General features: G+C 35.4%; 1 protein-coding gene across 1 annotated transcript; it reads left to right on the top strand.

Annotated features, from left to right (window-relative positions):
- Positions 1–11,244: 11,244 nt before the first annotated feature.
- Positions 11,245–15,549, top strand: LOC141400079 (protein arginine N-methyltransferase 1-B-like). Its single transcript, XM_073979493.1, has 2 exons — positions 11,245–12,428; positions 14,557–15,549. Exons 1-2 carry the CDS (start codon positions 11,475–11,477, stop codon positions 15,109–15,111), a joined length of 1,509 nt encoding a protein of 502 aa, XP_073835594.1. The 5' UTR covers positions 11,245–11,474; the 3' UTR covers positions 15,112–15,549.
- Positions 15,550–16,096: the final 547 nt, after the last annotated feature.

The raw sequence follows: 16,096 nt of genomic DNA, 5'->3' as shown, positions 1-16,096 counted from the left end.
AATACTCATTCAGTTCTATAAAATGTATTGTTACAGAATTAGATTTAACTAATCTCCGTGTAGACGTTGTTTTATTCCCTAGTACGATTTACACCAAATAAAACAGGGTTCGTTTAGATTACGTTTCTACAATGCTTTATTTACTTTATTAACTTATTCGGAACCGACCTTTATTACTAAGCACACAGCTTGTCTCTAGTTAGCACGCAGTTCTTCTTTAACCGATATGTTCAGTTCAACGCTTAAAACAAAACTAACTCAATTTTGACGTTCCAACATGTATTTATTCCCAAAATCTCCTTGGTCTAGAATTATCCAGAACATCTGGCAACACCTCGAATCTGTGCAGCGAACACACAGACGCACATTCGAACTAAGCGAACAACCATACTCACATACATGCGGAAAGATAAATACAAGTGGACAAACATACTAATGACGTAATTACAACAACAAACAAATGCAAGAAATAAAGAAGTAGCAAACTAAACGATAATTACATGATTATGGATAAACAATAATAATAAAACTTTACGTTACAATTCAAATTTTTAAATTAACGGAAATTAAACTAAATTAATACGGCGTTTATATTATAGTTTTTTGCAGGGTTAACCTTCTTTATGAGGATTTATTTGAAGTATATACAATGGAAATGACATTTGAAACCCAGACCCACTGGGTTAACCTTGTTATATATAAACGGCCTATAAGTCCCGGTCCACACTAGCGTGAATTACATTAAAAAATGTCATGAAATTAGGTGTTCTTAAATCGAATTCCCCACTACAGCAATTTTATGATTTTACTCTACTATGGACGTCGATCTAGAGAAGCATAATTTCATATCAAAATTGGCATAAGTTGAATGTTTTCATTAAGCTCGGATCGGGACCAAATTTTTGTCGCAGGTAGGTCTCGTCACCCTGATCACAAATATATATATAACATTTATAACGGAAATCCATACTTCCCGAGATATGGGCCTCCGAAGTTCCGAAAATTCCCTTGTTAAATGTCGTCTACTTAGAGAAAATTTTTAATTTAAAAGAAAATGTTGTTCCCGTTCCCTAGATTGGCTCCTATCCATAGCAGAAAGTCTTAAATCCCCGGCAGAAGGCCGGCTATATAGAAAAAATTATAATTTTATCCGAGCTTAATGCTTAAACTCAACTTCCTCAAAATTTCAGTGAAATTACTGTAGCGTGGCCCAGGACTAACTTAAACCTATCATTTTCATTCGTAACTGTATCATATCCGCCAACCGTTCATTATAGTTCTTGTGATCTATACTTATTGCAGACAATTTGTCTGAAATGTCGAAGGTTTTGAGGCATTAGAAATGTAAAATAAACGGGTCGTTATTCATTTCTAATGTACATGCCAAGCAATATTTGAAATAGTAGTTTTTTTGAAAGTTCAAAATATATCTTGACATTTTGTATTTTGTTTACATTATTTGAGCCTTTTCCGATGACACTAATATGCCGTTTCCACGGTACGTCGTTCGTTCTCTATTCGTTGTTCGACCCTCAAATACGAACAAATTATGTGATTCCCCATACAAAATTCTGAGAACGAACGACGATTTTTCTACGTTGTTCAAGTAGAAATACTCTTCGAACAACGATAAAATATGTCCCATCTCTAACAAATGAGAGCATTTATCGAAATAAATTAATTATGACATGTCTAAATTCAAAATTGAAAAATTTGTTGAAAACACAAAAATTTTTAGAAAAAAGGAAAAAAATGAATGAAAATTAATAAATTAAACATTTTGTACAGATGCAGAAGGAAGATGGTTGTGTTTCCTTCTTAATTCCACACACATTTCTTGTCCATTAGTTCAAAAACGCGTAAAAAATCGGAAACAAAAAGGAAACAAATATCTGAAAGTCTGTATACACAAACATTGTTTTGACATGTCTCTCTCTCTCTCTTTAATTTTGAAAATAGAAAAGTATATTGAAAATACAAAATTATTCAGAATTTATGGAAAAAATGAATGAATTGTGTCTAGTTAAATATAGAAGATATATTTGAAGGAAAGTCTATTGCTTTTCCTATTCATTTAATGTATATTTTATGTGTTTTCGGTTCAAATTTTCGTGAAAACAAGGAAACAAAAATGAAGGAAATGTTGTTTATGTTTCTGTTAATTACGAATGGTGTCGTGGAAACGGGTTAATTCGTGTACGTTGTTCGACAGGCGAACAACGTAATTGAAACGCTCGTGTGAACATGACATAACGTTCCAAAACAAAAACAATCCGGTATGTGATGAAAATCGATTTTGAGCTCAAAACGAGTCAAAAACGACTGTAGGTGTGATGCATGTACATTTTCCGACATATGCTAAGTTTACATTTACGAAATCCACTCGTTTTCAACTGTCAAATCCATAGGATAAACGTCAAATGAAATCCAGATGAGATTCCATTTGACGTTTGGGCTATGGAATTGACAGTTGAAATCGAGTGGATTTCGTAAATGTAAACTTAGCAATAGAATTGTTTTCGATATCGGTTTCATATTCCATTTAGTTCTATTGAAAAATTGCTCAAAAGACGTGTGATGCAATTCGATAATCGTTTATTTTTCTCGTTTTGAAAACGGTCATATTTTTGTGGTCGATTGAAAAACGATGTAATAAATTTGGATAGATTTTTTATGAGAAAAAGTTTGAAATGTAAGAACGGGAATAAAAAGATAAATTAACATTTATTTTCCTTATTTTTGGAATATTTTGTTAACAAAATATTTGATATTTTGATAAAAAAGCACAGAACAAAAAATCTACTTTTAACATCTGTGTTTTCTACAAATTGGTGAAGACAGCCGCTTAATCACCCTTATTACGGTTGGCGTTGTCGTAGGCGTTCAAGTGTCGTAGACGTAGTCGTAGGCGTTGTCGTAGTCAATAATTTTTGGTATTATGTAAAATTTTCGACTACGTCTGTTTTGTAATAGATTGCAAAAATACAGGGTGTTGAAGATTATTAACATTTTCGACTATTACACGCCACCCTGTTATAAAAAAGAAAACAAAAAATAGAGTCAGTTAAAATAAAAAAACAATTATTTATTAATAAACCATAAAAATGTTAAGTGTGGGTTATTTTATATCTGACGATGAGGATGAATATACTCCGAACGATTTAAACGTAAGACGAAAACAGTTACGACGAGAATCAAACATATTTTCCATGACTGATACTCAGTTGCTGTTTCTGAAATCCATTTCTGTGAGGGGTATTTGTCACTAGTGTGCAGGGATCCTGGTTCACTTGGACCTGTTGCTCATTTCCATGAGTGATACCTATGCTTACAGGGGTTATTGTGCGGGGATCCTGATTCACTACGACCTGCGGCTCTTTTGCATGAGACCTGCTTACTGTGCAGGGATCGTGGTTTTCTAAATCTTCATGGATTATACATGCTTCAAACATTTCTTCCTCAGTGGTTGTTTCTCTGCTGGATTCCAATTGACTGATTGCCCGCGTTTACAATTGTATCCAATTGTAACAAGCTTGATGCTGCTTCTTCCGTGTCTGTTAGTATGTACTGCTTGAAGGATCCTCCACCTGTAGCACGACATTCCGCCTTATTGTGAACTAACTTCTTCCTTAACTTGAATTTGTAGTCAGCCCAGACATTCATCCAACCCTCATCTGTTCGTACTGGTGATCCTAAAATGTTGAGTTTCGTACTAATTTTATTCCACTCTTCCTTCACGCTAATTTTTTTTATTCCATTGCTGTAACCTCTGGCCAAATTTGTATTGTTCTGCAAAATCTGGACCATTGTGTCAAACTGCTTTTTTGTGGTGACTTTTGTTCTAAAACATGTGCAATATTATAAAATTTATACGAATTTTTAATCTTTTTGTTATATAGACACATACCTTTTGTTTAAATCCATTTTATTTGTTCGTTTTTATTAATGTTTTAAGAAATTTGTCTGTTGTCGTCAACAAAATCTCTAACGACTAATTTCACATCGTTTCTCGTAATAAAACGCCTCTCGTGGTAGCAAAATTTTAAAAGAATGGCATACAGAGTTGTAATATCTCGTATACGACATACATAATGTTACGGAATTAGATTTAACTAATCTCCGTGTAGACGTTGTTTTATTCCCCGATACGATTTGTACCAAATAAAACAGGGTTCGTTTTAGATTACGTTTCTACAATGCTTTATTTACTTTATTACACTTATTCTGAACCGACTTTAATTACAAAGCACACAGCAAGTCTCTAGTTAGCACGCAGCTCTTATTTAACCGATCTGTTCCGTTCAACGCTTAAAACACAACTACTCCATGTTGCCATTCGTAACTCTATTTATACCCAAAATCTCCTTGGTCTAGAAATATCTAGAAATATGGCAACAACTCGAATCTGCGCAGCGAACACACAGACTCACATTCGCACTAAGCGAACATCCATACTCACATACATACAAGCACAGTAATGACGTAACTACAACAACAAACAACTACACGAAATGCAAGAAGTAGGAACTAAACGATAATTACATTATTGTTGCAAAACAAAACAAACAAAAGAACATTAACAAAAGGTAATTTAACGACTAGAATGATGAAGAGAGTTCTACATGGTAGCTGCCGTTGCTCAAATAAAGTAACTGCGTAATAAAAACTTTACGTTACAATTCAAATTTTTAAATTAACGGAAATTAAACTAAACTAACTTAAACCTATCAGTTACATTCGTAACATTGCCTCCCGCTTAAGCCTGTTCGTCCCGAATAGGCACAGTTCCCTCTCGGTGGTATGGGCATTGGTAACACTGCCTCCCGCTTAAGCCTGTTCCTCTTGACTAGATGCCGTTCTCGTTCTGTAGTGGTGGCAACTGATTTAGATGTACCCTCTACTGCGTCAGCTTTGGACTCTTGCTCTTCTGGACGACGTTGCTTTCTCTCCAGGAATCGCGATGCTATACCTTCTTTCTTCGTGGTCACCTTCCTAAGTGCCACCTGGTCTTCCTCGGACTTGCCCTTCCTTGTTGTACGGCCGCTTTTCGATAGACCTTTCCTCGACGTACATCTTCTTTTTTTTCTCCTCGTCGCGAGATTTTTCCACTTTCCTACGGGCCAATTGTCAGCGGCTTCCACCTTCAGCGTACGGACATCTACAGCGATCTCGTCGGATTCTGCACTTTGGCGATGCTTGCTTTTCTCGTTGTAGCCCACATTTATCGGTATTTCCACATTGGACCAAGTCATCACACGGTGCTTTATGTCCAGGTTGATGTCGAAGGCAATCATGAAGTCCACGCCAAGTATAACTTCGTCCACAATATCGGCCACTATAAAATCGAAATTTACAGATTTTCTACCCATGCTCAGCCTTTGGTAGGCCTTTCCATGCACCGTTGTAGTCTCGCCTGTGGCCGTCCGCAATTTAACTCCATTTAACGGCAATACCTTCCCTTTTACCAAATCCGGTCTAATAATGGACTTTGTTGCACCGGTGTCCAATGTCAAGGTACGCCATACACCATTGACGAAGCCTTTAACCGTCAAGTTGTGATTCTTCTGCTGGACTATGGCTATAGAAATTGTGGGACCATCGTTTTCATCCTCTGCCAGCGGCGCCTCGTGATTAGCAGAACTTGCTGTATCTGATTCTCCTGATGTCTCTCTTTGCAGAGTCTTGGCCACCGGTTGGTCGTTGCTTTTTGAAGGCGGTGAGGTGGATCTGAGCCTTGGTCGTTGCAATATGCATTCTCGTGCAATGTGTCCAGCTTTACGACAGTTGTAGCAAGTCTTTCTCGTTTTACCAGCCCCTCGTTTCACACGCATTAGTGCATCCTTTAGCGGATCGACAACGGTCTGGGAATTGTTGTCCTCAACTTGCAGCCTCCTCACGTTGTAGGCTTTACGTTTCACCAGCATCCTCGCGGTTTCTTGGGCCAGGGCAAATGACACGGTTTCTGCAAATGTTCCTATCGGTGCCGCATACGTCGCAAATTTTATCTCTGGATCACGAATACCACTTGCAAATGTCTCAATCTTTATGCGGTCCACCAATGGATGTGTCTCTCCTGGATATGCCAACTGCGCCAACCGCTCTATATCAGCCGCAAAGTCTTGTAAAGTCTCATTTGGCTTCTGGACTCTTCCCCTCAGTTCCATTCGGTAGATCTCTTGCTTGTGTTCACTACCGTACTTACGTTCAAGAGCAGCCATTATATCTCCATAGTTGTTTCTAGAAGCGGCGGGAATACTCTGTAATACGTCAGCAGCATCACCCTTCAATGCCATCAGGAGTGATACCGCCTTGTCGTTGTCGTTCCAAGAATCTCTAGCAGCCACTGTCTCGAACTGTAATTTGAACACATTGAAAGAGGTAGAGCCGTCGAACACTGGAGGCTTAATTTTTAACGCGTTATGGATAGCTCTCACTGGGCCGCCTTTGATTTCCAGTTCCGACATTTTCTTCTCAAGGTTCACAAATTTCTCATCATGGGCCAGAACTTTCTCGTCAACAGACAAAATCTTTTTATCCAACTCTTTCATTTGTACCTCCACGTTTTCTACTCTCTTTTCAATCACCATCGTGATGTTCTCGAGTTTCTCGTTAATTTTTCTAGAATTCTCCTCCAACTTTTCCTCTAATTTTCTGGAATTTTCTTCGCTCTTTCTGGAATTTTCTTCCATTTTAGCATCTAATTTCTCCATCATAAGTCTGGAAGTTTCTTCATTTTTCTTATTCATTTCCATGGAGCTACCTTCTATTTTCTTAATTTCCAGCATCATCATAGCCAGCATTGATTTCAAATCGTCTCCACTGGCAGCTACCGATGAAACTTCCTCAACGGAGGATTCGCCCTTTGCCGATAACTCGACTTCCTCCTTACTGTCGAACTCATATGCGTCGATGTTCATTCCACGGCGCTCGAACTCTTCCAACAAGCGTTTTTGTAGTTCGGCCTTGTTGCCAGTAGAACACAACTCCAACTTACTTAGCTCCTTCTTCAAGTCTTCCACTCGTAGATCCTTAAACTTCATTGTAGGATGATCGTAATCTCACTTCCTGACGCCAATTGTTACGGAATTAGATTTAACTAATCTCCGTGTAGACGTTGTTTTATTCCCCGATACGATTTGTACCAAATAAAACAGGGTTCGTTTTAGATTACGTTTCTACAATGCTTTATTTACTTTATTACACTTATTCTGAACCGACTTTAATTACAAAGCACACAGCAAGTCTCTAGTTAGCACGCAGCTCTTATTTAACCGATCTGTTCCGTTCAACGCTTAAAACACAACTACTCCATGTTGCCATTCGTAACTCTATTTACACCCAAAATCTCCTTGGTCTAGAAATATCTAGAAATATGGCAACAACTCGAATCTGCGCAGCGAACACACAGACTCACATTCGCACTAAGGCGGCCATCAGACCATCTGCTTTTTCGTATGTATGTTGTCACTTTGGGTGTACTAATATACAGACCAGCTGATTCATACATGTGAAAAAGCAGATGGTCTGATGGCGGTCTAAGCGAACATCCATACTCACATACATACAAGCACAGTAATGACGTAACTACAACAACAAACAACTACACGAAATGCAAGAAGTAGGAACTAAACGATAATTACATTATTGTTGCAAAACAAAACAAACAAAAGAACATTAACAAAAGGTAATGTAACGACTAGAATGATGAAGAGAGTTCTACATGGTAGCTGCCGTTGCTCAAATAAAGTAACTGCGTAATAAAAACTTTACGTTACAATTCAAATTTTTAAATTAACGGAAATTAAACTAAACTAACTTAAACCTATCAGTTACATTCGTAATAATAATACCAATTAGTCGTTGCGAAAATGTCGTGTACGACATACATAATACCAATTAGACGTTACGATACGTCAATTTGCAATTTTGGATACGACTACGCCAACCGTAATAAGGCTGAATATGTTGTTATGCGCTGTTTGTAGTTCTCATAATGTAAGTCCCTGTTTATACAGGGAAAGTTGATGGGAAAGAAAATTGAGTTTATGGGCGAGGGAATAGAGAGGAATAAGAGGGGGTACACACACCTCTGTACTGGCAAATTCTGTTTTGTTTCGTTTTGCCTTGGCTTTGTTTTTGAACGGCGCAATGAGAAAATGAGTGTGAAGAAGAATAAGAAAAATTATAAAATTGACACAAACATGATTTCCGTGTCTAAACAACAAGGAAATTTTAAAAGAAATTGAGAAGAAAAATTTTCTTTCCAGTTTGAATGTCTAAACACGGTCTAATAGCACAAACATTTCCTCACTAATACTATGTTTACATTTACGAAATCCACTCGATTTCAAATGTCAATTCCATAGCTCAAACGTCAAATGAAATCCAATCGATTTCAAATGAGTTTTCATTTGACGTATAAGCAAAGGAATTGACAGTTGAAATCGAGTGGATTTCGTAAATGTAAACATAGCATAAGCCCTCATATAGGCCAATTTAAATAAGAACACACATTTATTTTATTTTCCATTAAATTTTTGTTCGGCTTTTGCCTACGCCACAACAAAAAGTCTTTTATGTCGCCTTCAGCTGGAGATTCGGGATCACTAGTCCGTTTTTTGTATGTGGGAATTTAATGAAATTGGAACAACGTGTAATTGAAATTCGATGCGGTTCCCATCACATCTAAATACAATTCACTCGTTTTGGACAAATCGTTTTCATACCAAATCGATTCGAAATTCATCACATACCTGAATTTTCTATGTGGTTGTTGTTGAGTTGTATTTATTGTAGTATTTACTTTACCTGTTTTGTTCTACCATGGCTTGAAATCAACAAACTCATGGTTCACACATACGCAACAGTTGCTGTAATTTTGCTACTTTTGCTACTTTTTTTTCTACCCCTGCAGAAGGTGAAAATTAAGGTCAAAACGGATTTGAAAAATTGCAGCAACTGTTGCGTTTGTGTAAACCATGAGAAAACTTATGAATCATGAGAAAACTCATTGGTTCACACATACGCAACAGTTGCTGCAATTTTACAATTCCGTTTTGACCTTCATTTTCACATTTTGCTCACGCAACACGCGAAGTTATAGGTTTTGCCCTTATACTATGTTTACATTTACAAAATCCACTCGATTTCAGCTGTCAATTCCTTTGCGTATACGTCAAATGAAAACTCATCGGAAATCGATTGGATTTCATTTGACGTTTGAGCAATGGAATTGACAGTTGAAATCGAGTGGATTTCGTAAATGTAAACATAGTATTATATTTACATTTTGATTCAAATTTGTCTATTTTAGAGGATTTTCAAAATGTATTTATGTTTTTCGTGAGAAAATTTTTGGACAATTTGACAATTAATTTTCAATAACAACTATGTTGTATTTGTAAATTTGTTAGATGTTGTAATTCATGCATATATGCCTTGTATTCTAGGATTTTGAGAAATCCAGTGGATTTTGGAGCGTAAATTTAAGGCCATGTTTATATTATAGCCTTTTGCAGGGTTAACCTTCTTTTTGAGGATTTATTTGAAATATAAGCAATGGAATTGACATTTAAAACCCAGTGGGTTTTTTAAATCCGGTTATATATAAACGTACTATAACTTGGCATTATAGTACGTTTATATACAACGGGTGGGTTTATTAAATGTCAATTCCATTAGTTATATGTCAAATAAATCCTCACAAGCAAGGTATATTTATATAAGGTAGAAGTGACAATCAGCTGTATTCTTAATATTTTGTAAATTTAGTTTTCAAAATGTAATAGGGTCTACTCATGAAATTTGAAACTTCGAAATTTGCTACCATAAAGTACTTCTTTTCATCGTAAACGTGTAATAACAATGTCCTACGACAGTTCTTGATGCTTTTTAATTACATTTTAATTCAAATTTGTACTATTTTAAAGGATTTTCAAAATATGTTTATGTTTTTCCTAAAAATTTTAGAAACGACCCTATTATTCAATATTTTCAATAACAAAAAGTTGTTTTTGTAAATTTGTTAGTTGTTGTAATTCATGCATATACCTTATATAAATTTGCCTTCTTCACAGCTATACCTAATTTAAGTCGTGACGTACAAAAAATATTCACCTACCTACCACAACAACGCTCTCTGAGCGTCCGTATTACCTAAATACGTTGAATCCGAAAACCCATTTAAAACACAAAAACCGCGACTGAAACTTTATTAAATGTTTTCATTCGTAAAACAAACATTTTTCCTTTGCAATAAATTGTATTTCATGTTTTGTTGGGCTTTTCTTTTCAAAATACAAAACACACACATACATACATACAATAACATATCGTACGTTCTGTCAAAGTTGAAAATGTTCAACTTACAAAAAGTATACGCTCGACGTATTTCGGTAGTTCTCATAAGAGTACATGTGTTCTACTTTTTTCACCACACACGCCCTGGGAATACGGTCGTATTTAGGCATAGCAGTCACAAGAAAAAGAATAAAGACAGCCGAGCCAATTTAGAACTAGGTTGCTCAAATAATTGCCAGCTCTAGCTCGCAGTACATCAGCTTGGCTGATTAGAGCTGGCAAACCATCGATATTCCCAACATTAAGTACAGTACACATTTGCTCTGTTCCTTTACGTGCCTGAGGTTACCATTTCTTACAATTTTTAACCTGTAAAGTGTTCCCTTACTTTTAATAGCACACAATTTATATGATAGCAGTTTACCACTTTTGCCATTTTCTGCCACTGTTACCATTTTTAAAAGTAAAGGAACAGACCAATTGTCAGTTTTGAATGACGATTTTTTGCAATTATCGATAACTGTCCAACCGTCCAGCAACCACAAAATATTTTGTGGTTGCATGATGAATGACAAAAATGAACGGCCACACTAGCAAGCAACAACAAAGCTGTCATTCAAAACTGACAATGTGTACCCAGCTTTAGACCAAAACTTAAAACTCGACGCCTGACGTGTGCGTACAAAAATACAAAAACAAAATACATGTATTTCAAATTGAAAACAAAAACAAATACATGTATTTTGTTTTTGTATTTTTGTACGCACACGTCAGGCGTCGAGTTTTAAGTTTTGGTCTTAGGCCATGTTTATATTATAGACTTTTGCAGGGTTAACCTTCTTTATGAGGATTTATTTGAAATATAAGCAATGGAATTGACATTTGAAACCCAATGGGTTTGTTAAATCCGGTTATATATAAACGTGCTATTATGTATACGGCGCTTTAAACTGATGTTATACGAGTGCTGACAAACGCTTTCATTTAGGTTTGGCAAACCAATTAGACATTTGTTTTTCTTTTGGCGAAAAAAAAGAACAAGAAATCATAATTAGGTTTGCATTTTGCAAGTTTCAAAAATTCCCTCTTCATGCATTGATTCTCAAAGTTTACAAAAAACTTTCGCAATTAAAATTACAATTTTTTTCGCTTATAGTTTACAAAAAACTTTCGCAATGAGTTCAACAAACTTTTCGAAACAAAAGAAGCCGCAAAATAGAACAGCAAATCTATGCAAAAAGAAAACAAAGAAACATTTGGAAAAACAACATGATCCTGCAGATGATGCTAATGATTCTGGTCATGACACGGCCTCGTCGACAACAAAAACAAACGCCAAAAGTCCTGTTGATATGATGACTTCTAAAGATTTTCAATTTGATGTTGGAGCACATGTAGAAATGATACATCAACAATTGAAAGATGGTATTCGAATACAAAAGTTCAAGGAGGCCATTCTATACAATCAACATTTGTTCAAGAACAAAACGGTACTTCATCTCAGTTGTGGAGTGGGTATATTTTCATTATTCGCCGCGAAGGCGGGAGCTGCAAAAGTCTATGCCATTGATCGTTCCAATGTTATTTATTATACAAGACAAATTGTTGCAGCAAATGGGTATGAGGACATTATAGAAGTTATAAAGGGTAATATAGAAGAAGTTAATCTACCCGTCAAAGAAGTTGATATAATTCTATGTGATTGGATGGGTTATGCTTTACTGTTTCAAGCGACTTGTGATGCAGTTATTTATGCTCGTGACAAATGGCTAAAGAAATCAAATGGTTTAATATTTCCCGATCAGGCCAAGTTATTTATGATTGCAGTGGAAGATCAAAAGCATAAAAATGAAAATATTGAATGGTGGAATGGTGTTTATGGATTTAATATGCGTTGCCTCAGGAATGTTGCATTGAAAGAGCCACGTTATCAACTGGTACAACCCGAGCAGATTCTTAGTAAACAGTGTCCTATCAAGTCATTGGATTTATATACCGCCACAAAGGATGATTTGAAATTTCGAAGTAAATATATGCTACCGATACAGCGATCGGGACATATGGATGCTTTTGCTTTATATTTTCATGTTTATTTTACAAAGTCACATACACCACTTGGCTTTAGTACGGTAAGGAGGATATTTTTGATCAAATTTGGTATACTATACTTTAAAACTTATAAGAAAACTGTAATACACATCTTTAGGTCTTGTGTATTTAGAAGACCTTTAAGGCCCCCACTCATTAGTTGGTCTGACTGCCAGCATTTATGGTAGTATGTGTAAATTTTTGAAATTTTTGAGAATGTATGTGTGAGTTTTCCAACCCCCCATACCAGATGCGGATATTATTCGAATGTTCGGCACAACTTTCGAAAACGATATCACATTCGAAGAATTGGCAAATGTTTTTCGGGTGTACACAAGCACGTTGTTCTTTTGTTCGTCAAAAGTTTAAAAACGATATCGTTTTCGAACATTTGGCGAATGTTTTTTCTTTACAAGAAAAATTGTTTCGAGAAACATTTTTTACTTTGAAAATTTGTTTTGTTTCAAAAAAAAAAAAAAAAAATTATATTGTTTGTAAAAAATTCCCATTTGCTTTTTTCAAATAATTTCGATATAAATGCTAGGTATAATATAGACAATAAGTGTTGATAAAGACAACATATGGGTAGGTTGCCAAACACAAGACAACAATGTTTATCAACAGTTACATATCGAGTCGCAAACATAAAGAAATAAAAACGGAAAAGGTACATAACAGAAACATCAAGAAACTCCACAAAAAATATTTTTCGCCACTATCGTAAAAACTATCATCTTTCATTCGCTAATGATATTATTAACGATGTTCGAATTCGAAGGTTTTCCTGCCACAAACTGAGCGACGAATGAATCGTTTTCAATTCGTTCTCGTGTGTCGTTTTCGAACAAAATATCCGCAAAACTATCGAAGAACATTCGAAAACGAATCGTTTGCGATAGCAATGGTATGGGGGGAAGACTGATGAAAATCAAAAGGCCCCCACTCATTAGTCAGTCTGACTGCCAGCATTTATGGTAGTATGTGTAAATTTTCGAAAATTTGAGGATGTATGTGTGAGTTTTTCAAGACTGAAGAAAATCAAAATAGTTTTGATTTCAAGACTGAAGAAAATCAAAATAGTTTTGATTTCAAAATGAACCCCCATCAGTCTGGGTGAATTGTGTTTATTTTCAAATTGTCAATAAATAATTTTGAAAAACAGAAAATGATGTTGGTGTTGGAACACAAAAAACGTAGAATTCATTCATTTTTGGAGGAGAAATTCAAGATTTTTAGACTTGACTGATGGTTCGTGCTACACACTTGTCAGTCACACATACAGAAAGGGTTCATCGGACTGACGGCACAGACTGATAAATGAGTGGGGGCCTTTATGACTTCTGTATTTAGAAGGCCTTTAGATTGACTTCTCTCTACTATCTTAAGAAGACCTTTAGAAGGTCTTATGTCTTTAGAAGAACGTCTTTTGTCTATGAAAGACATTTAAAAGGCCATTTGTCAAGGACTTTTAGAAGGGATTCTGTCTTAAGAAGACCACTAAGAGGTATTCTCCCTTTAGAAGATATTTTGAATGACTTCTGACTTTAGAAGACCTTTAGAAGGTCTTCTGTCCTTAGAAGACCTTTAGAAGGTCTTCTGTCCTTAGAAGAACATTAAAATGACTTTAGAAGATCTTCTGTCTTTAGAAGAACTTTAAAAGGTCTTCTGTCTATAGAAGGCCTTTAGAATGTATTCTGTCTGTAGAAGAACTTAAGAAGGCCTTCTGTCTTTAGAAATGCTTTCTGTCCTCTTCAGAAGACCTTTAAAAGGCCATCTGTCAAAGGGTTTTAAAAGGTCTTCTTCCTTAGAAGACCTATAGTAGGTCTTCTGTCTTTAGAATGTCTTCTATCTTTAGAAGACATTTAGAAGGCGCTCTGTCTTTAGAAGGACTTCTGTCTTTGGAGGGTCTTCTGCCTTTAGAAGGTCTTCTGTGTTTAAAAGGCCTATAGAAGTTATTCTGCCTTTAGAAGACCTGTAGAAGATCGTCTGTCTTTGGAAAACCTTAAAAAGGTCTTCTGTCATTAGAAGAATTTGAAAGGGTCTTCCTTCTTTAGAAGACTTTTTAAAGGTATTCTGTCTTTACAAGGTCTTTTGTCCATAGAAACCCTCTTTTAAGGCCTCATGTGTAACAAATTTGTTCCATTTAATATCCAATTTCCATTCCATAAGGATCCCTGGTCGGCCGGTACAAATTGGATGCAAACCATACTCTTCCTGGATGAATCAATTGGCGTGAAGGCCAATTCAATTTATTATGGTGGAATAGAAATGATCTCACAGAAATCACCGCCAAATCTAAATGATATGATCATAAATGTGGAATTATTAACAGGAGATCCAGCAATACCAGAAGTTGATATAGAAATGAGTTGGAATTTACGGCCAGCAGTTATGGCAATGGACCCTATACATTTGAATGGCATTAATAACAATGATAATCATCAGGAGAAAGATGCCTTCAAAGATATTGCAATATCTAACAAAATAAACTTTTCGAAATGCGATACAACACTCACTGCAATTGATAATATAACAAAGACTTTTGAAATGAGCCGCCTAGAAGAACCACCACCAGCAAAACCACAAAAACAAAAATTCATTGCTACTAAAGTTATCCCAAATGAGGGACAGTTTTTGGCCTCACAAACATTTACAATTGGGGAAAATATTTACGTTTGTCGCAAGAATCGACGCAACAAAAATAAACACAACAAAAAAGGCTGAAGAATATTTAATGTATTTATTCGATTTATATAATTATTTTATTATTGTGTATTATTATTTTTTTCTTAAAGAAAACACGTTTTTAGAAGAATTTCAAGAGCTTTAATACGCAGAAGCTATGTATTTATGTAATTACAACAATGAATTTATACCTAACCTCAAAAATATTAAACATTATTTTTATACTGTAAAAATGTATGACTTATGATTATTTCTGTTATACAATTCATTTATTATACATTCAATTATTTTTTATTCATGAATTATTTTTTAGAAACCTCACATGAATTACTATCATAAAAACCATCTTTTTTTGTAATTATTTTATATCAGTTTTATTACAACAAACATAAAAAACAGTTTTTTTAGAAACAAGTTCCATTATACTATGTTCAACACTGTATATTTGCGATGAAATATAATGTTTAATTAAATTAACTTTGACTTTTATTTATACATATTAATAGGTACATATATGTAATATAGCACTTCGTGGTTATATTTATTAACAGATTGTTGGGTAGGCATAAGCGGAACAAGTGACTAAATCATCTGAAATGTTGGAACATTGGAGCCGTAATAAGTGATTTGTGGGCAAGCGATAAGTTACTCTTGAACCCTGGAAAGAAGGAAGATAGGACCTCAGTCACGTTTGCGACGTTACGCAAATGCCATTGGGATCGCTAAATCATCCAAAGCGTTGGACCCTGATGTGTTCCGCGAATATAATTTCAAAGCGATTATCAAATATTCAAACCCGTCAGAATGCCGCCCTGAGAGCTGCTACAGGGTGCCTCCTTCTGTCTTCAGTGAAAAAAAATTAAAAAATCCACGTTTATTGCTGTGATAGTTCTTCCAAAATATTTAAAAAAAAAATCCACGTTTATTGCTGTGATAGTTCTTCCAAAATATTTTAAAAAAAATCCACGTTTATTTCTGTGATAGTTCTTCCAAAATATTTTTAAAAAAATCCACGTTTGTTGCT

This window comes from Musca autumnalis, unplaced genomic scaffold, assembly GCF_047663935.1.
Source record: "Musca autumnalis isolate F117 unplaced genomic scaffold, ASM4766393v1 scaffold_3, whole genome shotgun sequence".
Classification (NCBI taxonomy): domain Eukaryota; kingdom Metazoa; phylum Arthropoda; class Insecta; order Diptera; family Muscidae; genus Musca; species Musca autumnalis.
This window is presented reverse-complemented; position numbering and strand designations above follow the sequence as displayed.